The following is a 27272-nucleotide window of genomic DNA, read 5'->3' as shown; positions in this document are numbered from 1 at the left end:
AAGCAGCCCTGCTTGCTCGAATCTACACAGGCTCGGCTGCACAGGGCAGATCAAGGTTCATACCTGCCGTGCCTGCCACGATAACAGAGGCGCAAGACTCCCGTATTTTTGTACTTGCCCGTCCTATTTGTCTGCAAGGGGCGACTCTTCTGCAGCAATGCTACGCGGAGGTTTTTCATGCAAATACGCGAAGACACAACCTTGCAGGCATCTTTGCAACAAAAGTGCTTAGATGGAAAGTTTCCACAACTGAAGGCCGGCCTATATAGGTCTTCCATTTCTTTTCTAGTAAATTAGCTGGCTTAAAGAAAGAAAAATGGAATGCTGAGACAGTTGCTTTGGTGACTGTCAAGACTTGATGGTGTGAGGAAAAAAGAAAAACCAACTCCAAAGATGCCTGAGTGCTTCTTAAGAGTTGTGAATGCGAATGCATTAATGTCCCATTGCCAAACGAGTATGCTGGTAGTGTGGGCACCGCCATACTGCCCAGATCTCTGGAGAGTGCTGTGGCACTGGGTGAGGCAACAGCAGAGGTGCTAAGCTTGTCACGGTGCAAACCCACGCTACTGGATGTCATACGCACGATGCGTTGGCAAATACCACCTTGCTGGTACCACTGCGCTACCGCATCGCAGAAAATGGGAGGCTTAGGAACCAATTTTGCTGGTACAGATGCCTAATGCCAGTTTTTTTTTTTTTTTTCAATAAGCTATTTAATCATTCTGCATTAAAAAAAAACACCAAGCTATTTAGTGCACCTCGTAACTAAAGGCAACCAAACAAAATAGCAACTATGACAAAATGGGAGCACAAACTAGCGGGCAGAAGAGAGTCTTAGATGAAAGCAGGAGAAAAGAAAAGTAAATATAAAGTGGGAGGAAGGGAGGGGCACAGGATGCACTACAAATGAAGAACGTAAAGAAGCGAACAAGAAAAACGTCGTTGTTAAGTGCAGTTCTTGTCATAAGCAGCTCTGCCCGAACGTGTGTGTGTGCAAGTAAGCTTACCTAGCTTAATAAATTCAAATACAAGACATATTCACACGTCACCAAGCATTGTTCTTAATACGAGCGTGTTCCACTTTTCCATGATACCACCATCCTTTCGGTGCACGGCAATCAGACCACTAGGGAAGTCATTGAGGCATGTCATATTAGAAAAAGGGTGGTACGTGTGTATTATCGAACCGTCGATGACACTGCATGAAAAAAAATTTTGGTTTTTGGATCCGTCCATGTGTTAATGATCAGTTTGTTATAATCTAGTTGTACGTTATGTTTGTGTTGCATTTTCAAAAAAATCTGCGAGTACAGTGTCGTCCTGTCGTATTGTCTTTGTCTATTACGCTGCCGTTCCAAGATGCGCACCCAATTAAGAGTGCGCACAGACAGAAGTCGTGTAAAAATGTGGTCTTTGCTTGCACAGCACTGTGGCCTCAATTGCGCTTGTACACCCTAATGGGATCATTTTGCCACCATGCAGGCCAAACAAGAAATGATTGCACGTTTCTTGCAGATGTGTACCTTGCGGCATCTTTATTTATGTGAGCAGGACCTCGTTACACGGCACACATGCACTGTCCACTAAACCAGATGGGCAGCTGCAAAAGATCCCGCAGCAGTCACCACTCCTGCCTTCCTGGTTGTATACAAGAATGCGGGCTGAAAGACTAGGTAATGCTAGCTGTGCAATCTACAACTCCACATGCTCCTAGGATGCGCTATATATGTACACAGGGGCAGGGGTTGCGCACCTCATGTTTGAAGCCTTTCAGAATTCCGCAGGCGCTACCAATAGCAATAAAAATGGTTGTCAGGGAAAAAAAAAAAGATGTAGGAGGACTTTTGTTCCTTTAACACTTGCTCTCACACTGAATGAAGAAGCATTACCGGGCATGGAAGGATGAGGAAATTCAGCTGTTTGGAAGGGGGCCTCCGACATCATTACGGCCTTTCTCTAATAAATCATGCAGGTGCTTTGCTGTGTCATTGCTTACATGCACACACCCAATTTGCAGTCAAGTTCACTGCAAGAAGCAGTAGTTTTCACAGAATGCAGCATTAAGGAGAAACAGGCCATAGACTGCCATTAGAGTATAATGCAAGCAATAGAGGCAACAAACAACATTCTAAAACATGAATCTCTTGGGGGCAACAGTTCTTTATGTGTAGGTACCAAAACAATAAAGTACTAAGAAACATACTTTTGGATCCACTAATTATGCAGTATCTAGTTTATTTAAGAGCACATTTCATATGCGACGAATCAGGCCAACTTTTCTGCATTGCATCTCTAGAAGACCTCCAGTACAAAGCTTGCTCTCATTCCGAAAATTCTGGAGACGAGAAAATTTCACACAAGTCTTTGAAAGCTTCTTTGCACCCTCTGCCTTCACTTTGTCACAAACTGTTGGATGGAAGATGCATTCTTACACTAGTTATTTAATCACTCAATTGCACCCACATTCCCCCTTTCATGCAGTCCCCTGTCCATAAAGGCAGAAGAATTTGACAGCCAGCCACAGGAAGCACAATGTTTTCTAGTTCAATCTGCTTCGACAATGCCGCGAAATAAACACAAAAAGGTTTGCATGGAAAAAAGAAAGAACAACGGTTGGTTGTAGACAGCACAAATGAGAATTATAGAGGAGCAGCACAGCACTTAAAGCGAGACAATGTTGAAAGCGCAAGGCTGAGCACTGAAAACATCTTTGAAGTAATGCTGTCTGCGCAAAAGCGTGAAGGCAGTCAGGTGGGTAGTTCAATAAATAAGAGCAGAAAAGAGAAAACACGTTTCTATTTTTTATGATGCTTAGCACCGATGATGCGTCAAAGGTGTCCCGCAGAGTAACGAAAAAGCAATATGCAGGCCAACCAACTTGCCCAAATTTCGTTGATAGCTTAGCGTTAAAAAAAAAAAAAAAAAGGCCATTCTTACAAACGTGAAACCTGGGATGGAGCGAAGCATGCAGTGTATAAGTGTATTTTTCGCGCTTTGGCGTTTTTCTCCACGGAGATGAAACCTTCGGGGGGTAGAAGTATACAGCCTTGTTGTAAAGGTCTCGTGTCTTTGAAGCCCGAAGCGTTCTAGCGCAAGGCGTTGGAAAACGAGTGTCTTGGTGTGTCCTTTTAGTACATGTTTTTGCCCACGGAGACGAAACATTCTATTGGAAAACGAGTGTCCCGGTGTTTTAGTGCCGTGACTACATGAAACGACGGCGACAACAGGACAAGCCGACAGCCCGAGCCCCTAAGGGGTTCGCCTATATAAAAACAATGCCGGAATCTATTGGTTTCTGTACTGCTTTGACAAAACAAAAGTCTGGTGTTAGAATGGGCCCAATAACGTCTACCTTCGCTGATACGGGCCAGCAGATGCGATATCAGCAAGAACAAAAGTTCATGACAATCCAACCAATGCAGCTACTAGACTAGAAATCCTTTACGATGTCTAACGTCCCCCTTCATATGGCGAAAACAATCACAAACATCAAAGCAACAGACAAGCCCACACAGTCCTTTTACGAACTGATGGAAGAAGGAACAGAAAATACAGGTTGACAGTATGTGATATTTTTTTCAGAGAAAACGTGCAACAATGCCCCAGATAACAAAAACTTGCAAAAATCTGAAGGTATAAATGTTTTGTTGTATTCGATCAAGGAACACACACACACAAAAAAAAAACGGAAATCTCATCCACAATAACACACTAACGTATGAAAGGAGACAACACCAGACTAACATATGAGGGGAGACAACATTTCCATATTTAACTTTGATGTTCATGCACCATCTGCTTGACATCCATTTTGCACTGCACTCAACACAGCTCGTTTCACAAACAAACAAAAGCATCTCTGTCACCGGCTTATTATGGCCAACATTGTTATCCCGCCTCTTTCTCGGTTGAAAAATACATTTTGTGTGGCTGCTGCTATAGTAAGTACAGAGTACGAGGCTTTGATTGTTGGATTTGAAAATAAAAAAAAAAAAAACTTTCAACTTTGTCGGGCAGTGCCTAAACAAGTTATTCTCCAACCACCTCTTTTTTTCCCCTCAAGGCCACTTGCTTTTGGCTGTGCCAGAAGTGTGCTCTAATTCTCGGCCTTTTAGCTTCGCACAGCTGGCACAAAATATCGGTACCAGCCTGGGAACACCGCCCCGCATTACGAAGGCAGCAAAGAAGCTTTAGCAACCAAGCCATAACAACCATGAATTCACGAAAAGCAAAAACAACCCTAAAGCAGTACAGGGGAAAACAAGAGTGCAGAATTTTTCTTCCGTTTCCAACTTGGAGCATAGGGGGTCATTCTTCGCGTGAAAGACTCTTACTGCCCTTGGCAGCCGTGTTCTAGATGTCGCCGTGATGGTTACTTCTGGGCAGCTACTACTTTGGAGCAGATCTCCGACGTGAAGTCAGAACATGTCGAGTTGCCTCCCAGATCAGCTGTCAGGTACTGCAGACAGAGAAAAATATCAAAAGTGCTGTAGTTTTTGCTGAAACGGAAACGTCTACTCTAGGTATGTAGGTACACATATACTATAGGGCCCTTTGTTTTTGAGCAAAACAAAATAAAGCAATATTTGTACCCACGAACAATAATGTCACACCTGATTTCTCCCTTAAAATTTTTCATCGAGGCAAGCCTTTGTGGTTGCAGAATAGCGCTGTAGCCGGAAACAAAGTTCTTTTGACCAAGGAAAAAAATATAAGAAAAATGTTGCACAACAATTGTTTGAAAATCAAACTCTTAGGTCATTCACGGCGTAAGAAAAATTGTGTAAAAATAATTTCAATCTGTGGGCTCGCAATAATATTGAAACTCCAGAAAAGCTAGAAGCAAATATGGTAGGTGTGTTCAGATCAGGCTACACCTACTGATGTTATTGGTGATGGAAAATTATAGCTGCTTCCGTGTTCTGGCATGATGTGTCTTCATAACTGCTAACAAAAATGATCTGAGTTGAAAAATGCCATTGCATGCAGCCATTAAATTTTTTTTTTCCATGAACAAGAACATTTCTAGTATTCTTTGCCTCTGAAATATTAATCATCATCATCAGCAGCAGCAGCAGCAGCGGCCTACTCAGGTCCGCTGCAGGACGAAGGCCTCCCCCATTGACCTCCAACCGCTCCTGTGTGGCGCTGTTTGAGTTCACAGTTTACCCCCCAAATTTCTTTTTAATCCCTCCATCGTATTATTGGCTTTCTCCTTCTTTTAGATCCATCTCTTGGTATCCACTCTGTTATCCTAATTGTCCACCAGTTGTTGGTTCGTCTCACTACAAGGCCAGCCCGAGACTATTTCAACTATGATGCCTTCTACTCGAGTTTGTTCTCTGATCCAGGTAGCTCGTTTATTGTGCCTGAGTGTTACTCCTAACATTATTCGTTCCATGGCCCGTTGAGCCAACCCAAGTTTACTTTCTAGTTGTTTAGTAAGGTGCCAAGTTTCAGCTGCGTATGTCATCACCGGCGGTATGCACTGTTTATAGATTTTTCTTTTGAGGGACAAAGGTAGCTCACTTTTCATTATTTGGGAGTGCTTGCCGAGTGCTCCCTACCCCATACCTATTCTGTGCCAGATTTCTCTCGCATGGTTGGGATCAACACTACCCGTCTGTCCGAGGTAGTTATATTCTTGCACTTCTTCTAGCATTTCGTTTCATAAGCTGAAGAGGACGTTTTTGACATGCTTATTCCTCATTATTTTGATTTATTCATATTTATTTTTAGCCCCATGTCCATGCTTTCTGATTGCAGTCTCTCAAGCATTGTTTGCATGTGTTCTGCAGTCTCACTCAGCAAGACTATGTCATTCGCAAACCTCAAACGGCTCAGGTATTCCTCGTTTATCCTCAATCCTACGTTTTTCGAGTCAAGCTTTCTAAATACACCCTCCAGACATGCTGTGAATAGGTTTGGCGAGTTGGTATCTCTCTGTCTTACTCCTTTTCGGATCAGAAATTTATCACTTTGCTTGTGAAGGGTTATCCTGCCTATGCGTTCGTTATATATGTCTTCTAGAAGACTTATGTAGGTCTCCTCCATTCCCTGATCTTCCAGTGCTTCTGGCACGGCTGGGGTGAGTACTGAATCAAATGCTTCCTCATAATCTATAAATGCCATGTAAAGGGGTTTAGTCTGTGGATTGTTCTAGCACTTGACTGACGACATGGATGTGATGCATGGTTGAGTACACTTATGCGGCTAACTATAACTTTGGTAAAGAGCTCGTAAACATTGAGAGAAGGCTGATGGGTCTCTAATTCTTGATGTCCTTAGGATCTCCCTTCCTATGGATCAGAATAATGTTGCCGTTTTTCCAGGCTATGGGCAGTTTTGGAGTTTTCATAACTTTGGTAAAGAGCTCGTAAACATTGAGAGAAGGCTGATGGGTCTCTAATTCTTGATGTCCTTAGGATCTCCCTTCCTATGGATCAGAATAATGTTGCCGTTTTTCCAGGCTATGGGCAGTTTTGGAGTCTTCAAGCATTCCGAAAATAGGCAAGCTTTTCCAGTAGAATATCTCCTGCCTCTTTCAAAAGATTCACGGTTATGCCGCTGTCACCTGCAGCTTTTCCTATTTTCAGGCCGTTGAGAGCCTTTCCTACTTCCTCTTTGGTTACTGGTGGGACATCACAAGTTCAGCTTGTACTCTCAGTAGTTTCCCCTTGTCTAACGTCTCCCATGACTCACTGAAATGTTTGTACTGCTGAGTATTGTTTTTTCTATTAACTGAAAAAAAAACAACAACAAGACTTCTGAAAAGGAGTAATTAAAGCCTCTGCGAATTTTAAATAGGGCAGGTTTTCACTTCTTGCATTGACAAAACTAGAACACCCAGACACAACAGGCATATGAGGTCAGGCCTGAACTATGCCCCCCAGTGACGACACTGTGTGGAGTGCCATCTGTGTGGTCCGATTTAATTATGCTGAAACAAGTCCACCGCAGCACTCAAAAAGCCACAGGGGATCAGCTATGTGCACTCACGCCTTCTTCCAACTTGTATGCACTTGCACGGTAGTTTCAAACGTGCCCATAGGTATGGCAGAGCGGTTGGTGCAGCTTTTGTAAAAGAGAGCTGGAGGAGCAAGTGGCTCTCAACACGGAGACACACACATTATAACTGAATGTTGGTTAAATATCTGCTAACCTGATTGAGCGGCAGGCTTTTATAAATTCATCAATAAGTTGTCTTGGTTTATGAATATAACGTTGAGCTAAACTGTATATTCCTTGTTTGACAGTCATGTAAGCATTCATAGAGAAGTAGTTCAAGTGCAGATACTGCAAATTTCTTTGCATTCACTACGAGAAACTTGCTTCTGTTCTCGCTTACAATCATTATAGCTGTATCAAAAAAGCTCTTGCAGGGACCTGAGGTGGCCAGGATGCATATACACAACCACTTTTCCAAATGGCCCTATTTTCTGCATGGAGGGGAAACTGAGGTAGTCACTGGTTTCCACAGGCTCTATGCAAGGAAGAGATCAGGAAGTTTCAGTGCTTCAGCCTGCGTGCTAATGTTGTGATGCACAGAGTGACGCGCAGGGAAAAAAAAAAAAAGTGCTACTCACATGGTGCATCCAACGTGCCTAAAACATGTAGCTCTGCTGCTATACCTTAGCAGCAACTATGTTTACTTGCGCTAGACGAAAGGGCTTTCGCTCTAATTTTATTTTCTTCTAAGGTCTACAGTGGCTGAGCTAAATTCTTCTTTGGAAGGGACACAAAAGGAAGCAGATAGCACCGCCCATAAAGACGGGAGAGGCGGGGAGGGGGGGAGAAGAGAAAAAAGACAGCGAGACATCTGGCCATGCATTGGAGGACAGCTCACCTTTCCCTCCCGAATGGTATCAAAACAGGCGGCCTCGATGACGTCGGCAAAGTTCGTAAGCTTCATGTGGCGCAGCATCATCACAGCGCTGAGCAAAAGCGCCGTCGGGTTGGCCTTGTTCTGGCCAGCAATGTCAGGCGCTGTCCCGTGGACCTGCGTGGGGCATGTTGCTTGGCTCAGTTTACTTCAACCACCGTGCCACGAGGGGAACAATTGCCAATTCCTACACTCTGTCAGAGTTCAGTAACTTTTACGACAGGATACGTGTAAGAAGTGGTGTCCGCACATACATACGACAAATCGCCCTTATTCACATGATGAGCGAGAGCACTTTCTACGACGTGGAACAATGCTACGTTTCTAGTCTTCCTGTATGTGAATACTGCCTCGTTGCTTGGAACAAACGCCTCGCAGTTGGTTGGTTTTATGTTAATCATCATCATCGTCATCATCAGCCTACTCAGGTCCACTGCAGGACAAAGGCCTCTCCCGTTGACCTCCAACTGCTCCTGTCTTGCACTGCTCGAGTCTACAATGTACCCCCAAATTTCTTTATTTAATCCCTCCGTCGGATTCATGACCTTCCCCTTCTTCTAGACCCCTCATCTCTTAGTACCCACTCGGTTACCCTGATTGCCCACCGGTTGTCGGTTCGTCTCACTACATGGCCAGCCCAAGTACATTTCTCTTTATTTGAACTATGATATCTTCTACTCTAGTTTGTTCTCTGATCCAGGTAGCTCGTTTCCTGTCCCTAAGTGTTATTCCTAACGTTGTTTGTTCTATGGCCCGTTGAGCCGACCAGTGTTACTCCTAACGTTGTTCGTTCCATGGCCGTTGAGCCGACCTAAGTTTGCTTTTTAGTCGTTTAGTAAAGTGCCAAGTTTCAGCTCCATACTTCATAACTGGCAGTATGCACTGGTTGCAGATTTTTATTTTCAGCAACAGAGGTTGCATTACGTTTCATTATTTGGGAGTGCTTGCCGAGTGCTCCCCAACCCATGCCTATTCTGCGACGGATTTCTCTCTGGTGGTTGAACAAGCACCAGCCATCTGTCCGAGGTAGTTACATGCTTCTCCTTCCTTCTTATGTTTCGTTTCCTTGAAGAAGACGTTTTTGTGTAATGCAATGTAAAAAAACCCTCATTAACACAGGAACTGAAATCTTGCAACCACTACTTAAATAGACTCGAAACTAGACTAGTTTGGCAAATGCACAGCCTTCGCAGTACTAGTCACTCCTTAATTTCCGTCTCCGGCAGTTTCCACTCTGCACACTGTACCTGCATCGCTTGCATGGAGTTGTGCTCAGGTGCTCTTAGGCCTTTGAGCTTTTGTTTGGCATTTTCAGGGCAATAATACTCGGCAAAGCACAGTATGCAGCCGATGCCTAGGAGGAAGAGCTCGAAAACAAGCCCCCAAACAATAATCTTGGTGACACCTATAAAGGCGAAATCGGTAGCGAAAACGCTGAGGAGTTGCTTCCACTGGGAAGAAGGTTACAAACTGTTTTTGTGCGGGCTGTTGAGTACGGGTGGCGTCACGAAAAATTAGCCACTACAAGAACTAGAAAAGCAAATATAAAGGCACTTCTTTCAAACAGTAATGAATCCAACTCTTAATCTATTTGACAAACAGAATGAGTAGCACACCTTATACATTTTGGTCAAAATTTGAGTAGTTTATTAAAAAAAAAAAAAAAAGCAGCATCTTTACTCTGTGGATGATGGCGAGGGTGTGGAGTATGGGGACAAGAAATGACATCCAAGTTGTGCCCGGAGTGACATCCGATTTGTGCCCTGACCGTCAATCAATTTTAGTCGCTTAGCCTCCGCTTGCCACGCTTTCGTATTCAGGGAAGCTCGTTGTCTTCGTAGACGTTGAGCAGCAGCGTGACGCTTCTTACGTTTGTTTCCGTCCATGGCGGGAAGAGGGTGTGTTATTTCCGGAACCCGCTTATATACGCGGTGCACCGCGGCGCCATCTTGTGTTTACGCGTAGCGCCATCTAGCGTAGTTCGATGCAGTCACTGTGTATTACAACTTGATCCCAACCTGACTACACCGGTATTTTGTGCGTTTTCTCGTTGCTAGGTTATGATTGTGCCTGTTTTCGAGTGTTTTGGAGTGTTCTTGTACCCTTTTAGGTATTTTCCGCACAGATTTTCGCTCGATGCTGGTGTGCACACGGATGGATGCGAAGGGACATTGGGATGTCCTAACTCCGCACCGTTACAGGCGAGGGAGTAAGCCGTTTGACTCTCGGGTACTAACTTACGGTCGTAGCCCGGTGGGTAAGACGACTGACACTAACTCTGTTTGGTCTACCAGACACAGGCTTGAATCCTGCCGGTGCGTGTTATTTTTTGCGATTTTAAATGCTATGCGCACGGACGCGGATGGACATTGTGAGGTCCTAAGGTGCTCCGCACCTAAAAAAAAGAAGCCATCCACTGGTTAAATTTGTGCAATTGAGATTACGGCCATTGCCTAGAATTACCTAGAATTCACATCACACAATGCTAAACTTATTCTCTCTGAAAACGAAACTCCTAACAACCGGAACACATTCTCCCAGTCCCTTGAGGTTCCTTTAACCGGAAGTCCACTGTACAAGGAAATGCACTGATGGGCATGAGTGGAATCAAGCTAGCCCTTTTGCAGTTGCATCTCCTGTAGAGGACCCAGCATGCTGGCCTCTCTTACCGATTCAAAGATGGCTCCATCGTAGCCAATGTTCCCACTTGGTGTCACACCAAGCCCTCCAACCAGGCCAGCACACAAATCACTGCAGCAACAGGTGGGGAAGGGGGAGGGAGAGCAGTGCACAAGGTAAAGGCAATCCGTAAATACTAAAGCCAAAGCACAGGACACCATAATTGCACGGTTATAACGCTAATTTTTTTTTTTTCACTAAAAGTAGCCTTAAAACTTGTGTGCGCATTACAACTGGAGTCAAAACCAAAATCGGGTTTCAATGTTCCCCACTCCAGTTTTCATGCCAGCAGGAGTTGGATAAGCAAGTTTGTAAAGCACAGGAGATTTTCTTGCCATGGTTGAGTGCGTCAGATAACATGTCTCCTGCCAGGTACAAGGTGTCATGTCTTTTACATCTGCATGCTGTAGAATCGGCTTGAAACTATTTTTCCAGTTTTCCATAAGTAAACTTGCCTGCGCATTACAACCGGGGACGCGTTCGAACCGGGCAAATACAATACATATGGAATAATTCAGACAGGCCACTCCGTCAGCTTAATTTCGCACATTTCCTTCGGGACATGAAATAGACAATCTTAAGATCTAAAATCTTAAAAGATTGGGACATTAACCATTACATGAACTGCAACGGTTGGGATCTCTTACGTAAACCCATTTCCTCACACTAAAAACCTGATCACTTTTATGATTTTACAGCTGTAAAAAGGAACTCGCCACATTAGCTGGTGGCACTTTCTAGTTTTTTTTTTCTTCTTTCAACTGCAACCTACCGTCAAAAACATCCCCACGCACAAAATGTTGGTCACACAATGCAGAAGATGAACAATGCCACACACAAGCATGCCAAGAAGCACGTAGCGGCCATGAGAATTATACGCCTTTTTTTCCCTCTCTTTTCTTCTGCATGAATTTGAAACTGGGGGGTGCATGTTACATGCGAGGGCATGACATGTGCCTGAAAATGCAGAAGGTGGGCCAAGTTCTACATAGAAACTGGTACAAGAGCCACCTTACCTGAGAATGTCGCCGTACAAGTTGGGCATCACAAGCACATCAAATTTAGACGGATCCTGGACCATCTGCAGGGACAAACAAAAGGAAGACCAGCACGTCAGTGAGGTTTCATTTTCTACTTTACAAATGCAGCTAAACATAAGAACAGGGTGACAAAAGCCCAAGTAACATCAAAAACGAAATTTCAGCGGCTCATTCACTGCAGTGCAGAAACACTGAGTTAGTGATAAAGTTATAAAATTTTCAATTTATCTCAAAGGACTTAACAAAGAGCAATGCCTTTCTATTAAGACAAAAGTGTGCTCATGAACAGTAGCAAAAATACACAGTTGAGAAATACTGGTATGAGCGATGTACTGGCAGAAACAGTTTAGTTTGCAAGAGTTTCCAATGATGAACGAGTTCTGCTGTGTGCACCTATCACCAGATCTAGCATGCTACAAATCTGATAACAGTATTACCTCGATGCAACGGTTCCACAGCATTTGCAGTGCAAACTTATAGACACATTTATGAACTAAAATTGTTTCATTAAATTGATTACACACAGAAGAAAAAAAAAAAAGGAATGGCTAATGAGCACAGATATAAGAATTAAGCTCAACTTCCAAAAAGAAGAAATGAAAGAAAGTAATGCTACACTGAAAACTGATTTTGAAAGTCCTTTGCAGATATTTATCTGCCTGACAATAATAACCATACAAATTGAGTCAGAATAGATAGCTGGACAAGTTGGTACAAGTTCATTGTGTGTGGGTAAGCGGGGCAGTGAAAAAAATGACAACACGCTAACAACAAACCGGAGAACAGCCTCCTGTATTTCTATTGTTCTTTTCCCATGCTTGAAATAAAAAAAAGAAACGGTTCAACTTGGGTGTTCTCCACTAGGACTGCACTCCCCTTCCTAAAGCACAAAAAAATCAGCCAAGCATTCTATTACAGTGTGTGAGCGAGACTCACGTTGAGGCACAGCGTGTCCAGGTACATTTCGTTGTACTTGACGGACGGGTTCCTTTCGGCAGCTTCTCGACAGCAGTGCAGGAAGAGGCCGTCGGACATTCTCCTGCATGGTTGCAATGCACACAGCAGTGGAGGGCGTAGTCTTTTATGTCTGTCTACATGCAAGTCAAAAACTTGGAGGCTCGTCAAAAACAACTGCAGCAAGAAAAAATGACACCACTGAAGTACAAAAGGAAGGAGTCGGGAAAAGCTGCTTCAAACTCCTCCCTGCGGTACGTAGTAGCTATTTTAGAATTATTTGCAAAGATAAAAGAAAAATATTAGGCTGCACAAGTGGCTTGTTTGCCCTACAGCTTTTCACACAGGCCAATAGCAGTGCAATCTTCGTTTATCACCCAAGGAGATAAACACCATTGAAATTCCAGGAAGGCCACATTATTAATTTTTACACACCCATTTGGGAAGCAATTCTGACTACATTTATAAATCATCTCCTTGATTCACCTTATTTTACAACAGTTCAGTTTCAAATACACATATTGCAACTTTCAAACTTTTGACAAAGGTGGCATGGCTAAACCCTAATGAAAGCACGGCTATATTTTATGCAATAGATTGCGATTTAACGAATTTTGAGGTGTAACTATTTTGTTTTTTCCACTTTTTCCATCTCAGTTTCGTCGAAATGCAGAAGCCCTAATATGACAAAACTGTCAATGTAATGACAGTTTCACCTGCAAGTACAGTTTCATTATATCAAAGTTCTGGTGTGCCTGCCTGGCTTCAGTTCTTTCGCTATTCCATTCGGTTTTGAAGAATCAGTACTCGCACACCCCTGACTGCACACGATGTGTGTGTGAGCACTTGAAATGTGAAGAGAAATGCAAACAGAAAAGTCAATAACTAAGGTATGCAATATTTTTTCAAGCAGATTTGCACAGTTTTGCTCATGTAACATGCTGGTCTCAAATACTTCCCTGGCACACTGTCCTCTGAATTTTTCTTAGCAAAAGTACCTAATTACAGATCAGAGGATACCCGTACTCTGTAAGTTTTCAGTCATTACTGGATGGATGCCATGACTGGCTTGTAGAGGTGCACCTCACTGCAACGGCACGCTGCATATGGCTACCAAGTAGCAGTCAACAAACCTTCTTTCCCTTCTTCCGCACACTCGAATGCCTAGTTAAATGTGTCCTACATCCATGCAAGAACCAGGGGCACTATAAGTAACCACAGGCATCTTGGAGCCCCCTTGGTTGCAAGGTTACCCCGATTAATCTGGAGCCCTGTGTAGTCATCCCTCTCTCTAGCCCAGCCCGTTTCTGCACTTTGTAAGGTGCACCACCTTGGTGCACCACAGTTCTACCCCCATCCATTTGGTTGGGGGTAGGTGTGCACCTGGCTACACTGCCCCGCACTTAGTGAGAGACAAACGGGTGCTCACATTATGTTGGCCTTGTGCACGGCAGTGACCATGGTGCGGTTGTTGGCCTTGGCGTACTCAAATGCATAGTTGGCAATGTTCCTGGATGCAGGCTCTGTGATGAGTTTGATACTCTGCACAACTCCTGGGACAATCTGAAGGAGGAGGAAATGAGGCAGCTGTCAGTCTGAGGATTCACTGCCTCTGATTACCTCTCTTTGTGTTCAGGCAACACCTTTTTATTTATTTTTTTACCTTTCGGGAGGGAACTGGTTACAAAGAATCCCCACACAAAGCACTGTAAAGCTCATGCACAACTTCAATTCCTCGTGCAGACGAATGCTTCATGAATGGTTTAGTTGTACTGACTAGTACAATCACTCTGAGTGCTTCTATTCGAGATAGTGTTAACACCATGAATATAAAACCAGATGACGACTGAAACAGCCTGCACTGCATAAACTGTGTTACTGAATGATGAGTGTTACAACAATATGCTAGACTAGAAGGCAACCAATTATTTTAAAGCAGCTATGCTGAAGGTCTCGGAATGAGGACTTACTGCTGCAGCACTCTGATGTAGCAGAAGCATGCTTTCTTAAGTAACACTAACGTTAGATATTTTAGCCGCACTTGTTAACAGGCCCACAACTACACAAGGTACATATACGCAACACTTGCAAGATGTGTGCTTCAGGAAGGTTTTAACAACATGAAAATGGAGGCTTTGTCACGGTGCCTGTGTTGAGCAAATGGTTATTGGTCAAATGTTTCTAAGGTAATTCAAACAGCAAAACAAACACTAGGCTAAACAGACAAGGAAAGTGCTAGGCTGACATCTAAAAAAATGTGACCTTTCCAAGTACAGTCAATGGCTGATTAATGATAATTTTACCTGCTGTTAACTACACCAAGCTTGGTTGAAGTCCTGCGATAAAAAGTTCACAGTGGCAAGAATTTTTCAAAAAATGTTTACAGTAAGGAGAAGGCAATGCCCAAAATAAACGTGAATACAGACGTATCAATCAGAATTAAGAAAAAAATCATCTTGAGGTGCAAAAAGGCCCTGGCCAATAAAGGGGAGGCCTCAAAAGGCTGCTTGCCTCATGCTCGATGCCGCTGTACTCTCCCTCTGTGTTCTCACGGATTGTCACCACATCCACGTCCTTGTAGGGGGTCTCAAAGCCCTCGAGGGAACGGCACGGTCTCACATTGGCGTACAGGCTGAAAGCTCTGCGATTGAACCCAGGTGAGCCCCATAAGAACTGCAGCAATGGCCCTGTATTGACTTAAAAAAGAGCAGGCAGGAATGTGTCTTGAGAAATCAATTCTGTCAGAACAAGTTAGCCTCTACCGGTGGATTACACTGCCTCCTACAATTTGCTTCTTGTTGGCCCCCATACTGAACATTTCTGCACTGAGAATGGCTCGAATGTAAACTTAGAAAAAAAGCCTGTCCAGAATGGAACAAAAAGCGCATGGCTTCACACTACTTACTGCCTCAGTGCAAGGTTAAGTGATCTATGGCCCTTGCCGATAGGTGTCATCAGCGGGCCCTTGAGGCCAATCTTGTTCTTGTTGACCGAGTCAATAGCCTTCTGCGGGATGCCGAACTTCCCGTCAGGACCTTTGACTGGCGTGACGTCCACTGTTTCCCACTGGATTGGAACCTGTTGTGGAAATCAAATTGGAGAAGAGGACACGAGCCTTTTGTCTTTACCCGTAACCCTCACAAAATAAACAGCGAATAAAACTTCCCAATCTCCCCTGATAGAGGGGAGTCCTCTGGGAGGAAAATGTTGCGAGGACAAGGGCCTCAGTGAAAAGTGTTATGAAAAAGTAACACAGAGATAACAGTGTCCCTTCACCAATTACAGGTGACACCATCACATAGAAAAGAGGGAGCCTGGCACGAGGACAGCAATACCTCCGGAGCAATCAGAAGTTCCTGTCTGCCCTCTCGTAGGCTCACATAAATGACTGCCCTATCATTGGCTGACTGACAGGTCTATTCAGAATAAAACAATTTCTATATGTACTATGAATAAAGCCAGGTGGCATGTTTTCTTACAACACAGATTTCTTAATGTTTTGTGAATCTGCTGCTTGCCAATATTGTGTGCAGCCATTTCTGATGCACACCAGTACACATCTTTTTTCATGCTTCCAAATAAAATTTTCCACTATTGTACACAACACTACAGTTTTCTACATTTTACAAGAAAAACCATAACAAAATTTTAAATAAATGGTTTCATCAAGAAAAGGAAAGTTACAGGCCCTCAAGAGTCTAGCGAAAGTAAATGTCAGAAGTTCAAAATTTTTAACCACAACAGGCTCCACTTGCTAGATGGCTTGCTTCACAGTTATTATGCACACTACTCTCACTTTCTAGAGCTTGCAAGAACAGCTACCTGGCTAGCTGTCCGGATAGGTCAAAAGACAGTGAAAAGCACGTATCTGCCCTAACTTTCACGCTGTAGTGAAGTATGCTAAACTTCTATCTCGATATTGCAAACTTCTATCTCGTTAACTTCATCTATGCCAAACTTCGACTCGCTATTTCAAAAAACCTTTGTATTGAAGCATTACTGGAGTAGTCGTTTTAAAACACCATACATTCCGACGCGCTGCCTCCGCCCTAAAGAACCGTATCTGATACCTAGATGCTCCATGAGGTACGGGAGAAGAATTCGAATTTATTATGTGCCACATGCTTTCAATCAACTTTCTCCAAACTACCTCTCTTTTCAAACTAATTATAAACTAACGGAAGCAATAAGGCATTGTATTGTATAAGTGCTTTCAGTATTCTGGGCATGTTTACTTCATTGGCTGTCCAGTCAACAGTCTTCTGGTTGTTTGTTAGTTACAAATTTCTGTTACATTAGTTTTCTTTATTTAGCATGTCTGTCCGCTCTGCAAGGCACAGCCGTTCAAGCCCTATGAAGCTTTGGTAGGCCTGACTTTGTACAGTTTCTCTTTTAGTTGAAAATAAAGTATTATTGTTATTATTATTATTACTGTATACGATACACTGCATTCAGGTGGTAATGACTGTTCAACCACACTTACTGCTCACTACATCCGAGGCACAACTTCCTGCGCCTCCAAGGCATGGCAGTTCACTGTCTAGTCCTCCACACAAGTGGTTTATGAAAATCAACCTGCACAAAAGCTTTGTGGGCTATAACTAAACTGGAAGCGTTTCCTGGAACATAATTATTTTAGCAAAGTAAGATTACATTGAATAGCTAACGCTTGCAGTAGTAACGCTTGCAAAAATGCCACTGTGATGATTCACCTGGCCACTGAAACTTTTTTCTGCTTATATAGTTGACTGAAAAAAAAAACTTCCTTAGTAACTTCCAGCTGTGCACGTTTGGGAACGATTGCCAGAGCAAAACTGCAGACCTCGAAAGGATTTATTTACTTGACAGCTTTGCACTAGCCTGACATTATTTTTAAGTGCAGTTTGAAATGGCGCGCTGTTGTAATATGACGAAGGTGACCACTGTTCCAAGACTCGCGCAAAGATCATGCAAGCTCGAAAACCTTGTTTTTGTGTTTTCAATGTGCATATTGCTCACATTAAAGCTTTCTGCATATGAAAAAAAATTAATGGTGCTAAATATTACTTTCTACTAACTAATAAAGTCTAAATTTTTGAACACATTAAAATACCTGATTTTTTCTGTGTTAACAACTTCGAGTATAGCACTAGAATTTTTTATTTAATAAAACCCAAAAGCAAAGGACCTTATTAACAAGGAATGAGCCGTACATGACAGCCTTGGGAAACATTTAAAGGCCAACTGCACTCAAATTTCACCTCGGCCAAATTTACTTTGAGCGTACAGTACGTACCACCAAAACTACTGGGACATGACCGGTAGCCCCCTGAAATGCGTTGGTAATTAGTTATAAGCCTTTGAAATAGCTTCGGCGGATCGCGCAAACAGCCATGAAGCGGAAGTGACATTGCGGCCGGCCCTGCGTTTTTTTCTTATGGCCAACCAGCAGAATCGATCGAGTTCCGCTGGGCGCACTTCTCCCAGGACTGCAGCGAGGGCGAAGCTTGGCACGCAGGTTTGCCCGGGCCGGCCCCGTGTCGCCGCTTGCTTGCTGGCTGGGCCGTCACCTCAGCCTGGCCGTAATAGCTGCGCTCTCCTCAATTTCGCTTTCCAAATCTGAGTTTTTTATGGTCAATTCTGTCGTAGATACGCGCATTTCAGCCATCATTTTTGCATCTTGCAGTCTTTTTAGGCAAAGTATACAGAAATAACGTTTTCAGGAGGTTAAAATTTTGAGTGCAGTTGGCCTTTAAGGAAATTCCATGAGTGAAACTTAAGCACAAAAATTTTTCACAGGGACGAGAAAGGGAACGACACAAGCGCCTGTGTCGTTCCCTTTCTCGTCCCTGTGAAAAATTTTTGCGCTTAAGTTTCACTCATGGAAATTGCGAACCAACTAGCTCGTCTCTCCATTTTGCTTCACTTTAAGGAACGGCTCCTTATTGTTGGACAAAAAAAAAAAAAAAGATGACCATACTGCATAATTTTGTTTGTATCATTCATCAAACAAAACACGGTTTCATCCAAACTTTTGTCTATGTATTCTAATGTGGAACACTTACGCCAGCAGTTTTGAATATATCCTGCACTGCGCTAGAAATTTCGGGGCCGATGCCATCTCCAGGGATGAGTGTCACCGTGCGGATTTCTCCGGACAAAAGCCTCTTTGAGGTTGCCGCTCCCAAGGTGCGTTGAAGCAAGGTTTTCTGAAAGTGGCAAAAACAAAAACCACAAATGTTGAAGCATTCTGCCCTACAACAAAACACACCCACGGTGAAAAACAGGTTAGAACAGCCACAGGCTAGTTTTTATGCATACATATCAGGAGCTGTGCAGCAATAGTTGTACAAGGCAACAAACAAGAGCATATGCCCGGACTGGTGCACTAGTGAGAAAATTAGGGCAGTGTAAAAATAGAAACAGAGCCTGTGGCCACTGTTGTTATTTGTCCACCTTTAAGCAGCGCTACGGTGTTGGTTTTTCTGCTCAACAAAAACTGGCCAAGCTGTGAGCTCAAGTGTGCAGCCATGTTGAGGGCGATTGCAGACAGAGCCGTTGCGGTGTCAACATGCATCGAAGTTTCTTCCTTGCAATACTGGTGTAGTCTACCAGCTCCCATTGTCGTGCGGCAAGAGTTACGTGCGACAAAGTGGGCATTGATTAAATACCTGCCTCAGTGAGCACAGGAGGACACTGAACGGAACATCTTACTCTTGGCATGCAGACAGCCGTTCTTTCTAGGCATGCAAAGCAGACCTGCGGAGAAACAATCTAAGTGTTCCACATTCAAAAGATGGGGGATGACGCTTGCACTATCCGAACGTCGATAGCGCTCAGTGATAAAGAGTTTAAGTTTTTATCCAGCACGTGCTGCGAAGCACAACTGTTAGGCTGAACACGTTGCCCTTCTGTTGTGTTTATGGCTCGGCAGTGGTACTTTGCTGGAGCTTTATGGCTGTATTTCATTTATAGTGCTGAGGAGGCGGACAAGAGTGTGTAGGCTGGGGTTGTGTTGTGTTCTTGTTCTTCTTTTGCGGCCAGCATTTAAATGCTTTGAGCTTTCAATGATTAAAACTAGTCGCAAGTACAGCGCTCATCTTGTATGCTTCATTTGTTGTCCTTTCCGCGCTGTTGCAAAGACGTTACTGTACCATTTTACAGTTTAACACACATAGAAAATAAAACAGGGAAGCAGGTTTCATAACATTTGCACGAGTAGATGTTGGCCTTCCAAGAATGCGTTTCCAGCACGCATCACTTGTGCAGCAAAATCCAATGTGCAAAGGAAAGGTGTGGCGTGTCATTAGCCCCTGTATGGAAGACTGCTTTATAAAAGTATACTCACGCAATTTGTATTTTTGAAGGCGATTTGTGCTTTGAACACTTGCCGTGAAAGTAATAACAGTGTAAGTAATACTGCCATGCTCGGAATTCGCACTTCTTGATGCAGTTCTTGGAAATTACGTACTGTAGTAGAAGAACGCTACACAATGCTGGTGGTATTATTGCACCTGTATGTGAAGAAGGCTAGCTGGAAAACTGGGTCATTGCAGAGCAGTGAATGAACTGCCAAAACATTTCGGACACATCTTAGAGACGGCTGTCAAAATAGCTGGCATGCCGTAAGGCACATCGAAAACTGCTTTATGAATTTAGCCTACCAAGTGTTGCTCACAAAAACAATAAGTCAGAAGGGTCTCTAATGACAAGAATCGGTGTGTACAAACACGACAAAAAATATTACGTAAGAAGAGTGCACAGCAGAGGCATTGCAATCACTGCCGAGATGAAAATTTAACATGGTGCAAGGTTAACGACAGGTATTTAAACAAAAGGAGGGCAAAATATGTGCCCACAATTATGCGGAAAAATTTGAGGAGATTCAGGGAAGGTGCAGTGGTGATGAACAGACGAAAAATGACTATGGAGAGGAATGAAGGGGCGGTTACGGCGAAATTTTGTGCATGCTGATGTAATGTAAGAGAAGAGGGGTAAGGCGCAAATTTTCGCGCTATTAGAGACTGACGACAGAGAGATCTCTGCGGAGAGCTACGGATAATTCCATAACGAGCAGGATTTCCGCGCTATTAGAGACTGACGACAGAGAGATCTCTGCGGAGAGCTACGGATAATTCCATAACGAGCAGGATTTCCGCGCTATTAGAGACTGACGACAGAGAGATCTCTGCGGAGAGCTACGGATAATTCCATAACGAGCAGGATAAAAAAAAACTCCTGGAATAAAAACTGGGAGTTGAATAGCGTGCAGAAGCGTGCGGAGAAGGTTCCCTTCTGGTTAACATGTAAACTCGAGCTGGATGAAAAAAAATGAAGAAAGGTCAGGGGCGAGGGGACTAATTCAAACGCAGTCAGCAACCGAAAACTCGCTATTGTTTAGGAACATGTTATTGTGGCGTTTAGGAACATGTTCTTGTGAGATCACAGTTCCTAAATGAAGTTATCGGGCCTCGGGCGTGGTTACGTGAAGAAGCTTTCAAGCGAAGAGCGGTGTATGTAGCATAGTCACAAGCACTCCGCGGAGAAGTTATCTGCACAGGATTAACGTGCCCGCATAAAATAGCACGGTGTGATCAAGCAATTAGGCGAAGTTGTGAGTGCTACTCAGCCAATATTCCAATTAACGAAACCAAATTCAACACTTCATTGCCTTGACTAAAGCGACAAAGTCACCATAAGGTCAGCCGGCACAAAGCAACGTTAATGGACAACAATTCCGTCAGCAAACTCGGGTTCAACTCTTTGCGGAAGAGCACGAAGAACCCATTAGTGAATGTGCGTCAAAATACCGCTTAAAACTACTCACTGAAACATTTCTTAACACTCCAGGCATCTTTGGCGGTGAAGGCTCGCAGTCTACAGCAGCACGAGTACAAAAAGAAACCAAGGTGAGGTCCCTGCGGTTTTTTGTTGCACTTTGCTTGGCTTCGAAAATGCCTAAAACCGTTTCATATGGACTCAGAACAAAATAAAAAAGTAGCTTTTTAACATAATTACTTTAAGTGTTGTTATGACTTAGCTATTTTACTTCTTTTGTATTTTAAATGGGTTAAAGATCGTTAGATTATGTAGAAAATAACTTGCTGTTAGCGGCAATAACGTCATTGTTCGGCAACGCTGGGTCGCGCTCGTCCGCTGCTCGCATCGTCAGCCTTTGCTTCTCTAAAATCCTCCCTGTTCTGTGGCATCGTTAGCATCGTCCGCATGTCTGTGTGTTGCGTCGCGTGAGCTTTCTGCTGTATGAGTTTATTTGCGGCGGATAACGTCCGCTGCCTTGGAGTGAGTAATATTTTTAGGTACCTAGTGAATTTAAAAGGATAAAACATGCGGCTTACATCGCTCCTTTTGAAGGGGCCCAAGCTGCCCAAGGACTATGCTAACTTTCCAGAATCGTACGTGAAGAGAGTTCTGTCTCAAGTTGAGTGGCGAACTCCGAAGGGCCCCCAGTACCGCCCGGCTGTGATCCAACGCAAGAAGTACTATTACGGCTTGGCACGGCCATGGCAGACCGAGTTCTGGAAGCACAACAGGCCGGGAATGCCGAGTCCCCATGTCTACGTCGAGCCGATCGTGTGGAACGTCTTCAGGGGCGATCGGGTACATTCATCATCCGCATAGCTACTACAATTGGAATCTTGTGTTTTTTTCTGTGCCGTGTGCTGAGAGATGTATTCACATATAACGCGCTTGGTTTGTTAGCATTGACTTGTTGACCCCTTGGCGTGCTTAGTTGTTATTGAATTCGTGGCTGTTTCTCATGAGGTCTTTTTAATCGTGAGTAGGGACCATTGCCGCTTGATTTGCACGTGAAGGGATGTTTTTTGAGGAACTGCCTTTTTTTGCTTATGCTTATCGAGCTGTAGAACTCGCCAGCGCAGTAAGTGGTGCATGTAACTCGCAGTTACAGCTTGAGAACTCTTGTGGAATTATTCTGAACGTGATGGTACTGTTATTATAGACCTCTTTTGTAAAAAAAGGTAGAAACAAAAGTGTAGCTTGTGCCGTCTAAGCTTAGCAGAATTAACGCGTCTTCGTTTCCCCCCGTTTTTTTTGCAGGTTGAAATTCTTGTTGGAAAGGACAAGGGAAAGCAAGGAATCGTCAATTATATTGTCAAGGAACGCAATTGGGTTTGCGTTGAAGGCTTGAATTGTGTAAGAACTTCTCATGGTTGTGTGTGTATTGGGAAGCAATACGAAGCGAAACTGTATTAGCTCCAGTTTTTTACGCTTTTGTGGAGCTAAAATAGTCCTTGAGTGCAGAGATGTTGGCGGGTAACCATTTGTGATGTTAGCAAAAGTTCAAATGAAAGTATTAGGCTGCGTCTAATCTCACGGCAGCCGTGAGATTTACCTCCTGGAAATTCTCACGGCAGTTTCCATAAAAGCTGGCTGGCCTAAAATTTTCTGAATATTATAACGTCCCAACGTAACGTAATATAACATAACCTCACCGAACCTAGCGCAACCTAACCGAACGCGTCTTAACCGACCCAAATCCAGACCAACTGCAAGAAACCTAATCTAACCCAGCCCAGCGACGCAGAACACAACCTATATTAAACGTAATTCAACCCATTGTGGAACTCCTGTGCATCGATCTCTTGATATATTGAAAACCTGAGTAAAAAAGTATTAAGAAAATTACGATGACCGAAAAATTCTGAAAGCTAAATAAAACATGGCAAGGGGGGACTCGAACCTGAGCCTCCTCGTTTAAAACCATTTTAGAGAATATTTGCTTGCTAAAGTGCTTAGCCAATGAGAGGCGTCTGCCGTGAGAAATTTCTGACGGTAATTTTCCCGGTTGCCGGGATAATAGACACTACCAAAGTATTAAGAGCCACTCCACTCCACTCTGTGAAGGTGGATGGCCAGTGAAACTGCATACATAGTGAGAGAATGTACTCGTATTTCTTTTCTTGGCGTTGTGTAATGGTAGTGGCTTCAAAACTTGGACGGACTAGGGTTTTATCCTGGCAGACAAACATGGGCTGCCCATTTCCTTCCCGTACAAAGCCCATGTATGACAGCAGGCAGGAATTCTGTAATGTTTAGAGCATCAGTGTGGACTAACTGTGACAAGCAAACAAAACTCGGCGCAATAACAGAGTTGTCTTAGCTGCCAATTGCCATCACATTTTTGTTAAGAAAGTTTCGATAAAACGAGATTTACAGCCATTTTCTCTAACCATACTCCTCCTGCAGATACCCGTGTATTGACAGCAGATGGGAATTTTGTAACGTTTGCAACCTCGCTGTAATCTAATTACGACAAGTAAACAAAACTTGGAGTAATAATAGTCGTCTTAGCGGCTAATTGGCGTATAATTATTTTTGGGACAGTTTGGATAATACGAGAGTTACGGCCATTTTCTCCTGTGCATTCGCAATAAAGTTGGCTTTGCTGCAAGGCGTTTTTGCCACCTTAGGTTTGTTGACGGGCACGAAAAGTCCACGGAACCCTGGCCACAAGCAGCTTCACTATAAAAAAAAAAGGAATTCCACCGCAATGCGTGGCAAGGTTAAGCATTGTGAAGAAGCTTAGCAAAACATTTGCGGAACCTTTGTTCAGTGCAGTTGACAACTTTGCATTTATGCCATAACTCCCTTGACACTTAATGTTAAGCTGACTGACGGAGGGAAAACTAAGATCTGTTTGCTCACAAGCCAGTAGCAGTTCTTTAAGGTGACAGTGAAAAGGGGAACTTTAAAAGTGTGTAGACGTGACCGTTCCAGCATAGCGAAAATGATATTAAATTTGGTTCCTTTCAGGAATACCGCACCGTCAAGGCCGGTGACACTTCACAAGTCATGAAGACTGAAATGCCGCTCCTCGTCACATGCCAGGTTTCCCTGGTGGACCCAACAGACAAGTGAGTGCCCGCTGCAACCAGGTGTTGTAATGGGTTGAACAGTAGGCTAGGGCCAAGAAAAAAGCTACAAGATACACTTATAACTGCCTCATGTGTAATGATTGCTTGCTTGTTGACTACAGGTCTTTTTGGCGCTGGTCGTACATAGTGTACACGCACGGCTGCTGGAACAAAGCGCACAGATCCAGCGGCCGTGGTACATGTCATTACGCTATCCACACAAGCGCAGCACAGAAGGAAAATGTATTCTTTACAGTTGTCAGGTGGCACAATTTTTTCGGAGGAGGCTTAAAGTGCAAGGGTGTTTGACAGAAATCTGCAATTTCAAACATTACTCGCATCATTTTATACCAGTGTCTACATCCGTAGCTTTGCAAATGTTGGTGACTGCTTCGCAATCAATAAGTTAAACTGAACATTTTGGAGTTTTCCTTAGCACTGTTTTTCAATTCTTTAGGAACCTTGTAAGTCCTTTTCTTTTATTTTTTTTGGCTCGCTTAGGTTCATGGACTGTGGCACGTAGCTTCGCATATTTTGTTCGTATAAAGGGCTTCTGGAGTTCCTGAGCACAGTTATAGAAACCGTATGAAAAAGCAGGCATCCGTGTCTCGTGAGGGATTCTCATAAGTAACAGCTTGCTTTCCTAACTGTTGCACAGTTTCTCTTCATGAGACCAAATGAAAGTTGGCGGGGCGTGGTGCAGCTTGTCTGGAGACAATGTTAGTGCCTCACCTTTGAAACAAGCATGGTAATTGCAGAAGGTCGCAAATGTGAATAGTACATGGTTTCACAGTGTCATCTGAGCAGGGATAATGCAGCTGCAGCTAATCTTTTCCATGGTACTGAAGTTGCCTGTGCCACGCTTTCAGCAAGCCGACAGAAGTGGAATGGCGTTACACGGAAGATGGCGAGAAGGTCAGAGTGTCGGTGCGAACCGGCAGGATTGTTCCCATCCCGTTGATGGCTGAAGAGACGTATGACTACAAGTCCAAGTCAACATATATTGGTAAGGGGGCCGTTCACAACGCTCTGTGTTGAACAGAATGCTACACTCTGCAAGGCCCTTTGTGAAGGCCAGTGCTCACATATTGTGAACATAAGCTAACAGTGTGAGAAAAGTGTTGTGTACAACTGCTAGGCTTTGTGTGGATGATACTTTTGATATATTGACTGTGCCATGCACAGAGGAATTAATACAAAGTGCCGCTATTAAAAGCGGCAGGGCACAGTAAAGTTACAATTTGTCTACTTTGAAATTGTGAAAAGTTGCGCTAAATTTTTTCTTACTTGTGAGGTGACCTTGTCTGCCATTCCTCATGGCAGCATCGGCATTTTTAGCCTGCTTTCTTAACTGTTGACGACTTCAGTTCTGCTTCTTCCCCTGCATAAAGTTTCATCCTCTTTCATATGTAGTGCCACATCGTCCTCCCAGATAGCCACTCCACCTTGAGATCCAGCATCTTTCCTCCACTTATACTTGGCTAACAGCTTCAATATTTTCTTCATAAAGGCATCGTCATCCCTCCTCATTACATCAGCAGCCATCTCACTTTCTCCGCTTGGACTTTTCTCTCAGTGTAGGCGACCTTCGGAGTCACTTGGATAAAGTCATTGCATACATGATCCTCCTTTGACTCTTTTAGGATGGCTCCTTGTACACTTTACATTTACAACCTATTAAAATTATCCTGTTGCATAGCGCTGTTGAAACCTCTCTCCTGTCTTTCTTCCCTGTCTGGGCCTTGCCGATTTCTTTCAGTGTTGCCAGTATCGTTAAGTGGCTTATCCTCTCAGCTGCATAGCCACGCAGATTGAGGTAGTGTCTGCATTTTAAATTATGCATTGCAGGCTATGTTCTTTTCCGAAGCTGCCCTGCAGTCTCCAGGTTCTGATTTTGCACTTTATTCTGATGCTGCGAGTATCACAATGTTGTCCACGTGTGGTATTCATCAGTGGACTTCACCCACAGCTTTTTCTGAGGCTTAGAGCTGGACCTCACTGGTGCTACACTGTCAATTTAAAACTTGGTTTTGCTAAGATTTGCGGTGGCAATTGCAAAATGTAATCGCATTTTTTGTACATCTCAAATCAGTCGTGGCACAAAATATTTGCATGCGCATTATTTTGCGAGGTGCTGAATAAAATTTAGCTGTTTATAAGGACAGGAAAGCTTGTATGACATTGCCCTGATAAGTGGAAATTGTAATTGCTTTAGGCCCTGTGCTGTTGCCTCTAGTTTTCTTGCGATCATCTGCATTGTATATCTAGAATAGAATTCGTATTGTAGTTGCTGACAATTTTGAATAATTGCTTTCATGCAGAGCAACCAAAGGACACGAAGGCCAAGGAGATTGAGAAAATCACCTTTGTGCCGAAGCTGATGACGTTCGAGCAGGAGATCATGGAGGAGCTTGGCATCAAAGAGGACAGAGTTCCAGCTAAAACCTACTGGTACTAGGTTGCAAATCAGAGTGCAGTTGTTAATAGTAATAAAAATGGATAATCCTTGCGCATGCTTCTGTTTGTTTTCTACGTTTGTTGATAGTAGGAATAAGTTTTCTTCTGGTTAAGGCAGAGCTGGGGTGGTTTGTGCAGCCAGCTTATTCAGAGCATTGTTCTGATCCTAGGTGGTGTCATAGGCTACAATAAATGCACTGAGAATCTCATCCTTTGCATGTTTACATGAAGAATTATTATGCTTGTGGGCACAACTGGTGGACAATGGGCAGATGTACCGTCCTGGCAATGCATTCGCAGTTTGAGACCTTGGTCCAGGCCAACTAGTGCATTCTTTCTAAAATGTCACGATACAATGGGAGACAATGTAAAAACACAGGCAAGTGC

At 43.6% G+C, this 27272-nt stretch overlaps 2 protein-coding genes across 2 annotated transcripts; one reads left to right on the top strand and one right to left on the bottom strand.

The window, feature by feature from the left end:
- Window positions 1-1505: 1505 nt before the first annotated feature.
- Idh3a (isocitrate dehydrogenase [NAD] subunit alpha, mitochondrial) lies at window positions 1506-21503 on the bottom strand. Its single transcript, XM_077700576.1, has 10 exons — window positions 21362-21503; window positions 18600-18743; window positions 15461-15633; window positions 15067-15196; window positions 13985-14118; window positions 12538-12640; window positions 11578-11642; window positions 10552-10633; window positions 7847-7999; window positions 1506-4459 (listed from the first exon to the last, which is right to left on the bottom strand). Exons 1-10 carry the CDS (start codon window positions 21386-21388, stop codon window positions 4373-4375), a joined length of 1098 nt encoding a protein of 365 aa, XP_077556702.1. The 5' UTR covers window positions 21389-21503; the 3' UTR covers window positions 1506-4372.
- Window positions 21504-21726: 223 nt separating this feature from the next.
- On the top strand, window positions 21727-26937 carry Mrpl24 (mitochondrial ribosomal protein L24). Its single transcript, XM_077700577.1, has 5 exons — window positions 21727-22152; window positions 22612-22707; window positions 24328-24428; window positions 25298-25434; window positions 26750-26937. Exons 1-5 carry the CDS (start codon window positions 21880-21882, stop codon window positions 26884-26886), a joined length of 744 nt encoding a protein of 247 aa, XP_077556703.1. The 5' UTR covers window positions 21727-21879; the 3' UTR covers window positions 26887-26937.
- Window positions 26938-27272: the final 335 nt, after the last annotated feature.

This window comes from Haemaphysalis longicornis, unplaced genomic scaffold, assembly GCF_048455015.1.
Source record: "Haemaphysalis longicornis isolate Haplotype H1 unplaced genomic scaffold, Haemaphysalis longicornis Haplotype H1 scaffold_2, whole genome shotgun sequence".
Lineage (NCBI taxonomy): Eukaryota > Metazoa > Arthropoda > Arachnida > Ixodida > Ixodidae > Haemaphysalis > Haemaphysalis longicornis.
Note: the sequence above shows the minus strand (reverse complement) of the source record. Positions and strands in the feature narration are given on the sequence as shown.

What these genes read in the sequence shown, in the direction of transcription:
- Idh3a (XM_077700576.1), bottom strand. Translation starts at nt 21,388, where the DNA reads ATGCCTGGAGTGTTAAGAAATGTTTCA. An exon ending in ATATATTCAAAACTGCTGGC is followed by an intron (nt 15,634 to 18,599) that starts GTAAGTGTTCCA and finishes TTTCCACAACAG; the next exon opens with GTTCCAATCCAGTGGGAAAC. An exon ending in ATGGAGCCATCTTTGAATCG is followed by an intron (nt 8,000 to 10,551) that starts GTAAGAGAGGCC and finishes TGCCCCACGCAG; the next exon opens with GTCCACGGGACAGCGCCTGA.
- Mrpl24 (XM_077700577.1), top strand. Translation starts at nt 21,880, where the DNA reads ATGCGGCTTACATCGCTCCTTTTGAAGGGGCCCAAGCTGCCCAAGGAC. An exon ending in GCGTTGAAGGCTTGAATTGT is followed by an intron (nt 22,708 to 24,327) that starts GTAAGAACTTCT and finishes GGTTCCTTTCAG; the next exon opens with GAATACCGCACCGTCAAGGC. An exon ending in CTGGTGGACCCAACAGACAA is followed by an intron (nt 24,429 to 25,297) that starts GTGAGTGCCCGC and finishes CCACGCTTTCAG; the next exon opens with CAAGCCGACAGAAGTGGAAT.